The sequence below is a fragment of the Arvicanthis niloticus genome, chromosome 6, assembly GCF_011762505.2.
Source record: "Arvicanthis niloticus isolate mArvNil1 chromosome 6, mArvNil1.pat.X, whole genome shotgun sequence".
Taxonomy (NCBI): Eukaryota; Metazoa; Chordata; class Mammalia; order Rodentia; family Muridae; genus Arvicanthis; species Arvicanthis niloticus.
The window spans coordinates 5,309,768-5,324,824 of NC_047663.1; the positions used below are offsets into that span (position 1 = coordinate 5,309,768).

Genomic DNA, 15,057 nt, shown 5'->3' on the forward strand with positions numbered 1-15,057 from the left:
GGCTTCTGTGTCAGGATAGTATGGTAGGACAGCACCTAAACAGATACCGAAGGCTTAAACCTCAGCTGACAGCACACCACAGGCCCTGGGGCTCATGCTGCTGCGGGGCCAGGCCGAGGGAAACTGAGCTGGGGTGCAGCCTGTCTGGGTCCCCGACCTGTTTGACCATGGGTGCTGCTAAGCTCAGTGGTCACTACAGGTGACATTATTTCTATGAATACACAGTTGTGTTTTTTTTAATTCTAAAACAATTTTCCTACAAATTATTTAAAAATTGTCAAGGTTTTTTTAGAGCCAGCCTTCCTCCCTAAGGATGCACAGGTGAAAACCCTGAAGTTCCACAGCCGGCGCTGCCACCTCACTCACTGGAGAACCTGTTATGACCGGCCAGAGTAGAGAAGATCTCAGCTCAGAGCACATGGTGCAGAAGTGGCCCTGGCCCTCCATGCTGGAGGGGGTAGCACCGAGATCAGCCTCCTCAACATACTAACATGTGGTGCCTGGGGACTCACTCTGCCTCCCGCAGCCCAGGACCTCGGTGTGGAGTTCTGGCTGACTTAGAACTTGCTAGGTAGATGAAGCCAACCTTGACCTTACAGAAATCCCCTCCCTCTGCTGCTCAAGGGTTGGGGTTATAAACATTCACTACCACACCTAGCTCTTCTGACATTTAGTAAAGCCCACTAGTCAGTCTTATGTTTGACACACAGTCTCACTAGCTGCCCTAGAACTCGCTGTAGTGTCCACAATAGCTTCAAGATCCGCCTGTGTCTTAAATGCTGGGTTAGAGGAATGAGCGACTGCAGTTGGTCTGTCAATATTTCACTACAAACACTTTCTAATCTTCAATAAAACTTTTCAATAAAAATAAAGTCATGTGTGTTGTAGTGTCTTTAGCATGCCTCTGCATTCAAGAGCCTAAGGCAGAAGGATCGTGGGTTCAAGGTTAGCCTATGCGGCATAAAGAGCCCCTTTACCAAGCAGAAACCCTAAAGTTACCATCACCACTTAATTGTACACAATATTAAAGACAAAATCAACAGATTCAACAGATCAAAGCTCCTGTCAGCTACTTAAGAGATTTCAAGGCTAGCCTGGGCTACATAAAACTCTGTCTTATTTTTTTTTTTAACTCTGTCTTAAAAAAATTAAAACAAAAGCAAAATTTAATAAAGCTACAAGAGCCGCTGATCTGAAAGGACATGACTGAGGGGAGGGGGCACAGTTCCCAGTACCCCATCACAGCTGCAGGGCTGCACCTCCACTCTCCACAGCTGGCCAGCTTGGGTCAGCAGTGAAGACTTGTTAACAAGGTGCACCCTCCCCCAGGGCTGAGACAGGTGTGGAAGCTGAGGGAGCTTCCTGGAGCTGTTTCTTCCAGAGGTGGCCGACATGCACCTGGTTGTGTCTCAGCCCTCTACGGCAGAGACCAGGCCAGGCAGCTTTCAGCTACTATAAAGGTGGCGGTCACTGCCGTCCAGTCAGCACCGTGGGACTGAAGTATAGCACACAGTGTTTTCTCAGCTAGGCTTAGCACAGAAGACAAGGCACTTGTCCCCCTCCCCAGTGCCTGGCTGTTCAGGCTTAGGTGTGAATGGGCTTCAGGAAGGGTCTCACCAGCTAGTCATGTGGTGGGAAGGCCCTGCCCACTGTCACAGCCAGGCTACAGAATGCCATGTAGGTGGCACCTTAAGACAGCACAGAGCTGTGCTGTGAGCATGCTCCGGCTCACCTACCTTTGTCATGGTGATGCCAGCCCCCAGCGTAGTAGTCCTGAAGGACCTGGGGCGGAGTCCAAGTGTCCAGAATGTAATCCACCTGGTGCTGTTTCCTCCAAGTTAAGGACTGGCACATGATCTCTCTGGCCTTGTCAATATTAAAGTCTCGGGCACGCAGAAACCGGAGAATATGCTCGTCCTTTGGGATCTAGGAGAACAGAGGTTTTCAGGGACCTGGGAGTCTCTGGGCAAGAGGTCAAACCTTGACCTAACTCTCCCAACGCTGAGCTGCAGTGTTCACACTGCTGAGAGGCAGTGCTCCTAGGTTGGAGAACAGCAATCTCCCAGCATGCACTGTGAGGTACAGCGCTTTCCTAGGCACAAGACCCAGGGTCCATCCCTTGCCAGAAAACTCACCCCAGGCGTCATTTTAATAAAGTGACAATAATCTGGAGAACTACGTTCACAAAGTTGAAACCTAGGAGTAATGGATTGGTTAACAATCCCGACTGCTCTGTTTTCAGCCCGGCAAAGTCTGGTCTGGAGGAGGCAAACTGGTCTCTTTGTGTTTGTTTGTCCATTTTGGAGACAGGGTATCACTATGAAGCTCTGGAGAGAACTCACTAGGTATACCCGCCTGCCTCTGCCTTGATTAAGGGCAGACAGTCGCCACCACACCTGGCTGCAAACAGACTGTAAACTTCCAGCCTCAGTCCTACACTCTGGCAGCCAGATAGCTTTTCTGCACACAGTGCACTTCAGACGCTGGTGTGGACAGCATGGTGGAGCTACACACCAGAGCATTCTCCAGGATCCACTACTGTCAATCCACAGGGTGTTTGCCTAAGTAAAGAACAAGGATGGGGCTGTGTTCCCAGTGGGCTCTGGGCCAGGTATCTCCCTCATGCTCACACCCAGGAATAGGGCAGTGGGGGTAGCAGGAGAGGAGGGAATGAGTGGGAGCCATGCCTCTCAGGCTCCTCCTGGCCATCTGAGGTGAAGCAGTACTGATGACCTGGCATTGATCATTGGGAAGAACCAAAGTCACGCAGAAGTGACAGCATGCAGGAGGAAGGAGGGCATACATATAACCCCAGCACTTGGGTGGCTGACACAAAAGGAGCAAAAGTTTTCCAGTGTTCGGAGCTGAGATGCAGATCAGTAGTTAACTACGCTATGTAGATATACATGTAAGCAAAACATCCATAAACATAAAATAATTTAAAAACATTTTTTAAAGGTTTGCAGCTACAATAAGACTCTCCCAGAAAATAAAGAGGGAGCTGAAGAGAGGCCACAGGCTGCTCTTCCAGAGGACCCAGATTCAATTCCCAGCTCTCATAGGCCCACTCACAAGCATCTGTAACTCCAGTCCTGGGGAATATGACGCCCTCTTCTGGCGTCTGCAAAAACTGCATGCACATGATATGCATGTAGGAAACACACACACATAAAATAAAGAAAATAAATAATTTAGATATGTAAAGAAGAATTAACTCTCAGCCAGGCAGTGGTGGCACACACCTTTAATCCCAGCACTTGGGAGGCAGAGGCAGGCGGATTTCTGAGTTCGAGGCCAGCCTGGTCTACAGAGTGAGTTCCAGGACAGCCAGGGCTACACAGAGAAACCCAGTCTCGAAAAACAAAACAACAAAACAAAAAACAAAAGTATTAACTCTCACCCTAATAAACCAGTTAGCTATATTTCGTCTAGAAAGAAAAGGGAAAAAGGGAGCACCAGGGACTGTGGGTGCTGGGGCAGAGTGTAAGGCTCTATTCATCACACACCCGAGGCCTCTGCTACTTGCCTAACCCCTCCCTCACATTGCTTCCCACACTGCACTCACCCACAGAGCTGTAGGGACTGAAGGAGCTGGATAGCGTCCCTCGCTCACTCCCCAGCCACCACATAGGCGAGGCGGCTCTTCTGCGGCTGCTTGCCTAATGGCTGGCACTGTGTGCCTGCAAACCCAGGCAAGCAAGCCCTACAGATAAGGACAGCACACTCGACGCCCAGCTCCCTCTATCTGACAATGTCTACAGCTGGCCAGACATACCAAACAGCCTGTAAACCTCACACCTGTGGGGCTGGATCTCCCACAATGACAGAACCAAAGCCCCACTGGATGGGGAACGACAGTCTCCTGAATAACAAAGTTAATGACATGTATATAAAAATCTTTGCATACTAAGGATCACACTTTAAACATGCTCTCACACGTCTAGCCTCCAACTCCCCAGCACCAACAGACTCCAGGCTGTGGCTTGGCAGCTCATGGTAGCTAAGCTCGACCCCCCGTCCATGAAGTACAGCAATGGCTGCTCTGTGAGGATAGCATCCTAAACCTGTCCTGGGGATCTGGTGTCACAGCAGAGCAGGAGCAGGCACAGTGGGAGTGGTTGCTTAGTTCCTGCTCAGTTCTCAGCTTTGCTGAGACTGGAGAGTGATTCTGGGATTGGAGTTGAGGGGTTGACACTCACTTTGCCCTTGTGTGTCTCCTGAAGCCACTGGCGCAGTCTAATGAGGCAGCTCTCTTGGAGGGGGGTCAGGTCACCCAAGTATCTCTTGATGTAGTCGGCATCTAGTTTGTCTGGAATTGAATGTGCATGGCGTTATTTACCACAGAGAACCCTGAGCCCTTCTGTCAGCTGGTGTGGGCATGGTATGCTGGGAGTGGGGCAGTGGCGTTGGCTGCCGCCCTGAGTGCAGCATTTAGGGAGGTATCACTGATAAGCACAGGTAAGTAAGCAGTCTTTAAGATGAGATCCCGATAACCACAGGGAGGTTCCGAGCCTCCTTCCAGCCCTCTGCCTGTAATTCAGTGCTGCTCAGGACAGGCCAAACTCAGCAGAGCCAGCACTGTGTCTTCAACACATGGCCTGAGTTCACGACCATTGCCCTTTCCTCAGCGGATGCTCAAACATTTCCATACCGTCTCTTTTCTGATTTTCTGCACACAACCCTGGGCCCAGCCACTGTAAAGCACTCTCCACCCAGCCACTCACTAACTGTGTGACCACTGACAAGTCTCTCAACTGCTCTGTGCCTCGGTGGACCCAAATATGAACTGAAGGTTATTTCCAGCCTGAAGCAGCCATCACTAAAGGGTAAAACTTGTCACTGAGAGAAGCCATGTGATGGGAAAGCTGTAGACAGGACAGTGCCTTACAGTCACCATCGGTCAGCAATCAGGGTGTGGACATTAGAAATAGCTTCTGTTTAAAGAAGAGGAAAGTGAGTGTGCATTTTCTAAGTGGGAGGGTCAGAGGCAAGGCCAGAAGCAGACAGACTTTCTCTTCTGTGCAAGATGGACTGCTTGAGGAGACACAGCTGGGCAGAGCCATGGAGAGGGGAAAGGCCCATGGATTGTGCCAGGCTCACCATCAGGAGTTCCCACCACGGGCTCGGACGCTGTTCCTGGGCTCCCGAGGTTATCCCCGCTCAGCCCCTCCCTGCAGGCGGCAGCAGCTGGGACAAGGACCGCTGCTGATGTGGCTTGACTCTTGCTTGCTGAACACGTGTCTGATGAGGGCCCCAGGGGGGGCGGGCTCCAGCGGGGCACAAAGGTGATGCCTTCCTCCTCCAGCTGCCGCAGGTAGTACTCGATGATCTCTTTCCCCTTTAAAGGAGGACAGCGGGTGAGCATGCATCCAATAGCCAGACTTCTCTCCCTCACCAGTTTATAAGACATTACCCAAACAGGAATCTGGGGGCTGTGGATGAAGCTCTGTGGTGGAATGCTGGCTTCGCCCTGCCTACCCACGCATGCGCACGCGATGGCTCTCACTGCCTGCAGTGGCACACACTTGTAGCCCTATACTTGGGAGGCTGAAGCAGGAGGATTATGAGTTTGAGTAAATGTGGAAGTCTTGTCTCCACAGGTAAACAAGACTAAAGAAGGTACAAGCTGTGGTCATTCTCAGCCTCCTACCTCCCTTTTCCATAAAATCCCAAGAAAGATACTCACTTTTTTAATGTTGCTTGTATAATGTTTCATGGCAATTTTTTCCACTGTACTTTCAAAACCGAAGAAGGACTTGATATCTAAACTCGCAGACTGTTCAAAACAGGTCCAGTCTTCATTCTCTGGGTGAACCTGCAGGCGGAAAGAACACGTTCCTAGTAATGCTCGCCATGGAGACACCACTTGTCTGTGCCCTGGCTAGCTGACCAGTACCGAAGAGATGTGTTTAATGACATCACTGTCATGAGGAATGAGGAAATCAGGGAAAAAAATGATCCTGATACACAGGCTCCAAGTAGCCGTCTCTCATGCCTGTCCCTAAGTGGCTGACTGCAGCTTTTCATTTCTGGCGGTCTTGTCCACTCACCCAGCACCTGTGGGGGCTCCACACGGACAGAAGCGCCACACTCTGTGCTGCTCAGGCTCTGGGGACAGAGGCACCACAGATAGAGAGGTGAGAAAGTCACACGGCTGCTTGGGAGGCAGTGTTATGGAGAAAGGCCAAGCAGGGGGAAGGCCTGGCAAACTGGCATGGCTGGATGCCGGGCGCAGCAAGCAGTGGAGGGTTGGTATGCATGAGGAGGCAGGCAGAACTAAGTGTGACAAGGCTTCAATGTGTCACTTGGGGTCTCTGTGGAGAATGGTACAGGAGGCCAACGACTGAGGGACAGACTAGGAAGGGGTTACTCTCATGCTGGGGGGGGGGGGGAAGAAACACTCCTAAACCTTGGTCTATGCAGTGTAGACCAAGTCGGACGGGTGCTCAGAGCTCTACCTGCAAAGACACATAAGCCTTGGCTTCAAAACACACTTGTAAAGTGTCACAGCTAGCTCAGAAAAAAACCCTTCATATTTAAAAGCCAATCAGGAAGCTGGCCTTGGTACTACATGCCTTTAGTCTGAGCACTTGGGAAATAAAGGCAGCTGGACATCTGTAAGTTCCAGCCCAGCCTACTCTACATAGTGAATTCAGGCCAGCCTGAGCTACACAGTGAGACCCTGTTTCAAAACACAAAACTAATCAGGAGTGTAATGGTACACACTTGTAATTCAACGCTTAGGAGACAAGGCACAAAGACAGTGGCAAATTAAGGCTAGCCTGGTCTACATGGCAAATTACAAGACAGGGTACAGAATGAGTCCCTGCCTCAGAAACAAGAACAGCCACAGCATCAGCCGGCAGCCTTGACTGCCACACTGAGACAGCCCTCCCTCACGATGCCACACCGAGTCCCCACTGTTACCACTCGTCTCAAGTACAAAGCACCACCCTATGCTGTAGCCCGCACATGGCCTGGGAGCCCCAGTGAGCTGGTGCCACGACTCACTCACCGTATAGCAGCAGTGCTCGTGGATGATGACCCGGTTAGAAAACGTCTCATTGTGGGCCTCAATGTGCAAAGTGCGATCTCGAGAATTCAGCGAGTTTTTCTGGACAAAATAAACGTAATCTACTCCTGCAATCTTTGAAGACAAGATAAGGAGGGAAGTCGGTCAGCTCCACGGCTCATGGCGAGCATGAACTCACCTCACAGACTCCCACAGTGTCTTTCTCCAGCTACCTTCTTCAACAGCCTGGGCGCGTCTATGTCCAGCTTGCAGCGCCTCTCAATGACATGAATAGCCCCATCTTCACTCTTGAATTCGCTCACGGTGTCGCTGTCCACGAACATTGGAATCAAAGGACATGTGGGAAACCTCCTCTCATAGGCCTGAGGACAGATGACAGTGACAGAGAGAAAATGACAGCCATCACTGCTGCACCTCAGTCTGCAGTACAGCTGATCCTACGGAAGGGGGATGAGCCAGGTTCACGGACTGGACCCCTGACCTGCTGGAGAATGGCCATTCTACCCATGCAGGCATGCAAGCGCAACACAGTGCCACACCCCAGCAGGCTTCTCTTGTGGCTAAATGAAAGATGACCTTCAAATCTATTTGGCAAGGTAAAAGAGCCAAAATGGCTAATGTGACTTTGAAAGGCATCCAACAGGAAGGCTCCCTCAAGCTGGCACCATGCGGCCAGAGGCCAGCTGCAAAGTGTGGAGACGTAGACCAGTGGGCAAACAGACCCAGCTCACTGCTCCCTCTCCTCTCCGGAAATGCAGCTCAGTTGAATGTGTGCATGCTAAGAACCCATTCACTGAGCGGCAGCTTAGGTGCTTCCTAAATTGTTTTTGACAAATGTAGAAAGAATTAAATGGAAGAAAAAAATAAGATGGCCTTTTTTGTTGTTGTTAAATGTTAACCATGATCTAAAACAATCAAAGCCCTCTCAATAATTAAAATCCAATCTGAACACAAAGGAAAGCTAGACTATGGACATGTCCACAACTCTGACACCTGGAAGGTGGAGGCAGGAGGATTATGAGTTCAAGTCCAGAGTGCATGAAACATCGAGACCACTATGCAAAAAAGAGGGAAACAGGAACAAACAATTTCTCAAGGAACTCAGACATGGCAAACAGCTCCATACAGAAAGAGGCAGCAGAGAAAGCAGCCACTGGAAGACACAAAGAGAACCACACAGGCACAACTGTGCACCATCAAAATGGCAGAAACAACACATACTAAACACCTGGGGAGGATGTGGAGAGAAAAATACTTCAGACACTGCTGACAGGATTGTGAACAGATACAACTAATCTGGGAAGCAGACGACATGTTTCTCAAACCTGACCTCTGAACATGAAGTCACCAACAGCTCGGCAGCAGAGTGTATATAGAATCTTACAGCATGAACTCCACGTCCTTCAGAGCACACACAGATGAATGCAAAGGCTCCACCTTTGCACGTGGAGTGTCCACAGCCCAAACAGCCACACCTGCTGGAATCCACCGGTTCTGTTTTACTCTGAGATGGGGTTTCTTTCACCTGTCCCACACTGGCCTCAAACTCACTATGTAGCTAGGGATGACCCTGACCTTTATATACTACTCATGAAAAGACAGTGTTAGACATACTGAAAACCAGGGGCTACGAGCAGCCGTTGGTGCACATGGAGTGGCTGCCACCCCAACTCTGACGATGACAGACTTTTACAATGTGTTACCACTTTGGAAATGGGTTTAAAGAACTCATAGAAACTCACTATAGTTTTATTTTCAATTTTGATAATATATTATGAATCAACAATGATCTCAAAACAAAAATCAAGGGAGAAAAAGGCTTGTGATTTAATTCGTAAATTCTACAGAATGCACCTGAGCACCAGACTTAGCTGACTCTGCAGCAACTGAGAGGAGAATTGTGAACACTGCTGGGACATACTCACACCCAAGGCCTCTGTCCTGGGACACACTCACACCCAAGGCCTCTGTCCTGGGACACACTCACACCCAAGGCCTCTGTCCTGGGACACACTCACACCCAAGGCCTCTGTCCAGGCCCAGGAAACCCCGTACTTGTTCTGCTGAGTGCAACACCACACAAGACTGTCACTCCTCTGTAGGGTTTAACTAAAACTGGGGAGAGCATTTTATGGTGACATCTCATCTTAACTGCAACCAAAAGCAGATTTAAGGAGAAACGTGTGCCGTAGATCAAAACCACATTAGCTGTTTAGACGGTTCTGCACCAGCCCCAAAGCCAGCGGGCTGGAGAGCACAGCCTAGGCTGGAGAAGGCTGCTGCTCCCCCGCTAGGCCTGCCCATCTGACTGTAGGTATCCTCAGCCATGAGTGCAGCAGGACCACTCCATCTAGGACTCGATTCAGTCCTTGCTGTCCAAGACCATCATCACACTTGCTCTGAGAAACTGCAGGTCACACCCATCTGAGATACAGTTAGACAGCACCATAGTAGGCAGCTACAGGGCTCAAAGAGCAGGCAGGAAATGACCACCCACTGCAGAGGATCCAGGGAATGCAGAGGTGCTGCACAGAGAAAGATCTGCCAGCCTGGCTAGGCAGGAACCTGCGGACACACAGGACAGGTCTTGGGTTTTCACCTCAGATCCAGAGAGCTCTGATTACAGTCAGCAGTGAGGACAGGGGACTGCAGCTGCATCCCAAGATTCAGGCAATGGAGGAAGCAGGCAATGCAGCAGGAAGAACTGGGTCCTTATCTTCAAGCAAGGTCCTCTTTATGCAGCGGCAGCCCTGCCCTCTTCTTGGCAAGAGAAGAAACCGCCAATAGCAGTGAGACCTCACTTTCAGAGACTGGGGGAGCATATGAGGACGGCTTGGCAGGAAGGAGCCGGCACGTGGCACTGATGTGCATGCAGGGTTAGCTACACATGGGACTCTTCCTCTCCTCCACTCAAACATATCCTAATCTCCATGACTGACAGAATGTCACATGTCACACAGTAGGTGTCTCTCCATGTACAACCAGCATTTGGGATGTTCATTTACCTGCCAGGTCACTCCAAGGATAAGCCTCAGGAGGCCATGACTGACCAAGTCTTCCCAGGAAGAAGTGCCACATTCTGAAAACACTGCAGTAGGAAGGGGGCTGGGAGCCAGGTGCACCTCCTTTCACTGACACACCAAGAAATCAAGGACACAGGGGCTCCAGACCACAGCTCTTAAGAAAGAGCGACTAGGCATCTACCAAGAAATGGAAGTGGGAGGCTCTTCTCTCAATACCTAAAGGAGTCACTTTCAGAATACACCATTACATTGGGGGTGGGGTGGGGGTTAAGACAGGGTCCCCCTCTACATGGCCAAACTCAGAGACGCAACCTCTTCGGATCTGCTTCTGCCTTACAAGGGTTGGGATAAAGGTATGTGCCACCACGCCTGGCCTTGCCGTTCCCATCCACACAGCAGGGCCTGTAACTGAAACCCTTTCACTCCTAGGAAGTTACCACCCATGCAGTCTCTCACATGGCAGAGTCCCTCCCTTGTACCTCAAGGTAACCAGCCAGGTAGCACCTGAGCACCAGGCTCAGGAGAGGCTAAAGGGTGCAGAGGGCTTTGGTGCCCCTTCCTCTCTCCATGCCCCTTCCCGTCTGGCCAGCGGTACCAACCACAGGGCAGGGACCTAATCCCACTTCTCCATTTGCTCACAGGGAAGTAAGAACCTCAATGCCTGAAACAAGGTCTTTGTTAGTAAACATTTTTTTATATTATGGAAAAATCAGTTTCCTAAGCAAACCGAGGAATCCAGCCTCTGTTTCTCAGTCACCATGGCCAATGAGTCCTGCACATATATCAGCACAGGAGACTAAGCAAAGGGCAAGGGGAAGGAGCCTTCGGAGCCTTCTCCTTCTCTGGAGCTCACAGGCACCAGAGCCTCGTGTTCAACAGCAGCTACAACCCATGAGGCTCCTAGCAGGTGGTTAAGCAGCCCCTGAAGACAGAGGAGAGCATTGAAAACCTGTTTTCCCAGCTCTGTCCAAAGGAGGGCCGAGAAGCAATAGCAGGACACCAGAGTGGTGTGCAGACCCCAGGCTTACTCCACCACTACTTATGAGAAGACCTTCAGAAAAATCCTAATCCTATAAAATTCTATAGTTAAAATTGTTATTTTTTAAAAAATAAAAGGAAAAAAAAACAGGGCTGGATAGTGATGGTGCATGCTTTTGATCCCAGCACTTGGCAGGACCAGGGGCAGGGGCATCCTGTGAGTTTAAGGCCAGTCTGGTCTACATTGTGAGTTATAGGACAGACAGAACTACACAGAGAAACCCTGTCTTGCAAAACCAAAACAACCCTACCCCACCAGCAATAAATAAATAATAAAACACGGGGCTGGAGAGCTCAGTGGTCAAGAGCACCAGCTGCTCTTGCAAAGGACCTAGGTTTGGTTCCCAGCACCCACCTGGCAGCTCACAACCATCTGTAACTCCAGTTCCAGAAGATCCCATACCTTCTTCTGACCTTTGCAGACACTGCACACATGTGGTACACAGACATATTTGCAGGCCAAACACCAAGACACATAAAACAAAATTTATAAAAATGAAACAAAATGTCAAGGTCTCAACAGTCAACAGAAGCAGACATGGCTGAAAACGTTATAGTCTACAGGGGTGTAGGGGCAACATGGGGCTTTGGCCATATCCTGGAACAACGATGGCCAGCCACACACGAAGCCCGGGGACACCGAGGCAGCAGCCCACATGTTATCAACAGCCTCGCTACTATATTTCAAAGGCCTGGCTGGAATGCAATCTCAGTAATTCAGGGAATGGCCTCTCAGAAATCCCACCCTTCAGTAGTTAAAAGTGTCACGACATTGACATAACTTGTCCTCAAGTGTTCCCGCCACACAAGTGCCGTGTGTTTACTGTTCTGTACTCGAGTGTCCCGCCACAGAAGTGTGGAAGACTGCCGTGTGTTTACTGTTCCTCTCTAGTAACGTCTTACAAGTGGAAATTTCCCAAAACAAAAAGTTGGGAGAGTCAATAGCAAAACAATTGGAAAAAATATTGAAAGGAAAAGAAAAAGCTTTATGGGGGAAACTTCTTCCTCCTCCTCCTCCTCTTATTCTTCCTCTTCTTCTTCCTCTTCCTCCTCCTCCTCTTATTCTTCCTCTTCTTCTTCTTCCTCCTCCTCTTCCTCCTCTTCTGCTTTTGCTTTTTCCATACAGGATTTCTCTGTGTAGCCCTGGCTGTATTACACTGAGCCAGAATATACACATATGGATATGAAGTGGAAGCCAGGAGCCTGCCTAGGATGTAATGCCAGGGACTCAGGGGCAGAAGCAGGAGATCACAAGTCCAAGAGCTGCCCGGACAACTTAGTGAGACCCTAATTCAAAACGAAAAGTAAAACAAGGCTGAAGGGGCAGGTTGGGGCTCAGCCTTAGAGGAAAGCACCTTCATAGTGTACATGAGGGCCCAGGTTCCATGGGCCAGCATCTCAAATTTAAAAAGAAAAACAAAAAACAAAAAAACAAAAACCTAGAACTCAGGGCTTGGGTATCGCTCAATGGTTGTGCATGCACTCAGATGGATACAGCTACGGGCTCAAACCATGGTATTTCCTTTTTTTTCTTTCTTTTATGAGGGAGGGAAGGACGGGAAGACAGGGGAAGAAAGAACACCACTACAGGATGTACCACTGTCTTTCATGTGGCTGGTTAAATTCAACAATGCTATATTTTACACATGAAAACCCACATGGGTGTTGGTCAGAGCTGTACCCTAGTGTAGGGCTGCTGGGTGGCACCTCTTGCAGGGTCTTACTCAGCTCCAGTTCATAGGCTAGAGGTAGCACGGAGCCTCCTGTTTCCAAAGCTCTGGACAAACCCAAGGGCTGCCTCAGCTCTGCTGTGCACAGGAGATCCAGAGGGGCGGCAGCAGCCCCACCAAGCCCTCCTAGTCTGCAGTCTGTAGCACAGCCAGCTTCCTAAGCAGACCCAGCAGTCAGCAAATGAGTCAAGGGGCTGAACAGAGAGCACAGCTAGCACAGACCAGTTCTTCAGAGAAGAGTGTTCTCTTGAGACTCCCTTTTAAGGAGGGCTGGCTTTGGAAAGAGAAAGCTATTGTGATCGTTTGCACTGAGTTTAAAGCAGCAGCTGTCTGAATAATAAAAACAACACTAGGGCCTTATTAACTTGCCTCCCCCAGAAGGAAGCTGCCTCCTGGATAGCTCTTCCCCCCCTCCCCGTGTCCACACCCACTCTTCCCTTCACAGGGCTCTGAGCACGCAGTTTAGGAGGTGGCAGCGGAGCTTTCAGCTCTCAACCAACTTCTGGATGTGATGCTGACATACTAAAAGCGAGCACTGTGCTAAAGAAAACCGTATTAGCGAAGGCGGACTGACTTTGAATTAATGAGCTGAGTACTGCACGGTGCCAGGAAAACTTATTTAAAAGAAATTCTGTTTAAAGAACAACCCCTTCCAAACTGAACTGAGTTCACACCCAATTCTGCTAACAAACCAAGTCAGCTGTTTTCTGGAAAGTGAGATGTTCTGGAACACTAGATATGACCAAAAAAGTGCTTATCAGGCATAGGTTTACCCTGGAAAAGTCAGTGCGTACAGAAACTAAACCAGAACTACTCCACACCACAACAAAGAAACACTTATTCAATACAGTCAAGACGCAAGCTGACCAGTCCTCCAGTCCTAATGCCACTGCCTGAGGAAAAAACAACCCAGAGGCGGCCCAGAGGCAGGGTGCGAGTGCTCAGCTCTCCTTCCCACCCCCACTCCCCACCCCCTGCCTCAGAAAACAAACCAGGGTCTTTTGCAAAAGAGGAGGCTCCGGTGCAACTTTCTTCAGTCTTCCCAAATCCGGGTTCATCCTACACCAGCTGCCTCCACAACACCAGCCGCCTCCACCATGCCACCCAAGTTCAACCCCAACGAGATCAAAGTCTTGCATCTGAGGTGCACTGGAGGCGAGGTCAGTGCCACATCCACCTTGGCCCCCCAAATCATCCTCTAGGTCTGTCTCCCAAAAAAGTTGGTGATGACATTGCAAGGCCACCGGTGACTGGAAAGGTCTCAGGGTCACAGTGAAACTGACCATCCAGAACAGACAGGCCCAGACTGAGGTGCTGCCCTCTGCCTCTTGCCCTGGTCATCGAAGCCCTCAAGGAGTCACCAAGAGACAGAAAGAAGCAGAAGAACATTAAACACAACAGAAACATCATTTTTCAGGAGTCTGTCATCATTGCCCGGCAGATCCTGGGGTACTGAATGAAGTCTGTGGACTGCAATGCGGATGGCCGACACCCTCATGACGTCATAGATGGCATGAACAGTGGTACAGTGGAATGCACAACTAGTTAGGAGACAACAAGAAAATACTTTCAATAACAGACTATTTGATTTTAAAAACGGCTAGAGGTCATGGCACTAGTATGCAGGCCTGATGTCCTGAGTTTGACCCCCAGATTCTACAAGGGACCAGGAGAGATCCAACTCCCTGAGATCTGTCCTCTAACCTCCACATGTATACATACATACATACATACATACACACACAGAGGCACATGCCTGCACAGACACACATGTGCACACACACATCACATGTTCAACACACATCACACATGCAAGCATGCACGGTGTGTATATGCATACACACACATATCTCCCACTCACACACACCTGTGACACATAGGCCCTAAGCCAAGGATTCTGGAGGATGCAACAGAAGACTCTGGAGTATTAGGTAATTAGATAAGCCCGTGACCTATTTAACAACACTGTGAAAGACTCAGCTATAAGCTACAGCACACACTTGGGGCAAGGCTGGCTAAAGTCTTTCCGGAGGAAAAGCCCTGTGGAAATATCTAGAGAGGCCTGCAGAGGGTAGCTAGAAAGAGTCACCCAGACAAGAAACATTGATGGTCCAGGTCAACTCCAGAGGAGGCTTTCAGATTTCTGCACCAAACACAGTTTCCTAGGAGGGACCACAGATGCTTCAGGTACCCTGGTGTATTATTGCAACTGAAAAGCACAGGCTGCAGGGTA

The 15,057-nt window shown here is 49.7% G+C and overlaps 1 protein-coding gene and 1 pseudogene across 3 annotated transcripts in view; one reads left to right on the top strand and one right to left on the bottom strand.

The window, feature by feature from the left end:
* The window catches only part of Sec14l1 (SEC14 like lipid binding 1), a 45,485-nt gene that overhangs the window by 10,720 nt on the left and 19,708 nt on the right, over positions 1–15,057 (bottom strand). For all 3 annotated transcript variants that reach the window (XM_034504533.2, XM_076935412.1, XM_034504534.2), the window contains 6 exons: positions 7,246–7,395; positions 7,016–7,147; positions 5,687–5,815; positions 5,101–5,338; positions 4,200–4,309; positions 1,737–1,926 (listed from right to left, as the gene is read on the bottom strand). In XM_034504533.2, the coding sequence (XP_034360424.1) occupies positions 1,737–1,926; positions 4,200–4,309; positions 5,101–5,338; positions 5,687–5,815; positions 7,016–7,147; positions 7,246–7,395 (949 nt within the window). The remainder of the gene's footprint in view (positions 1–1,736; positions 1,927–4,199; positions 4,310–5,100; positions 5,339–5,686; positions 5,816–7,015; positions 7,148–7,245; positions 7,396–15,057) is intronic.
* LOC117710034 (large ribosomal subunit protein uL11 pseudogene) lies at positions 13,922–14,373 on the top strand (annotated as a pseudogene).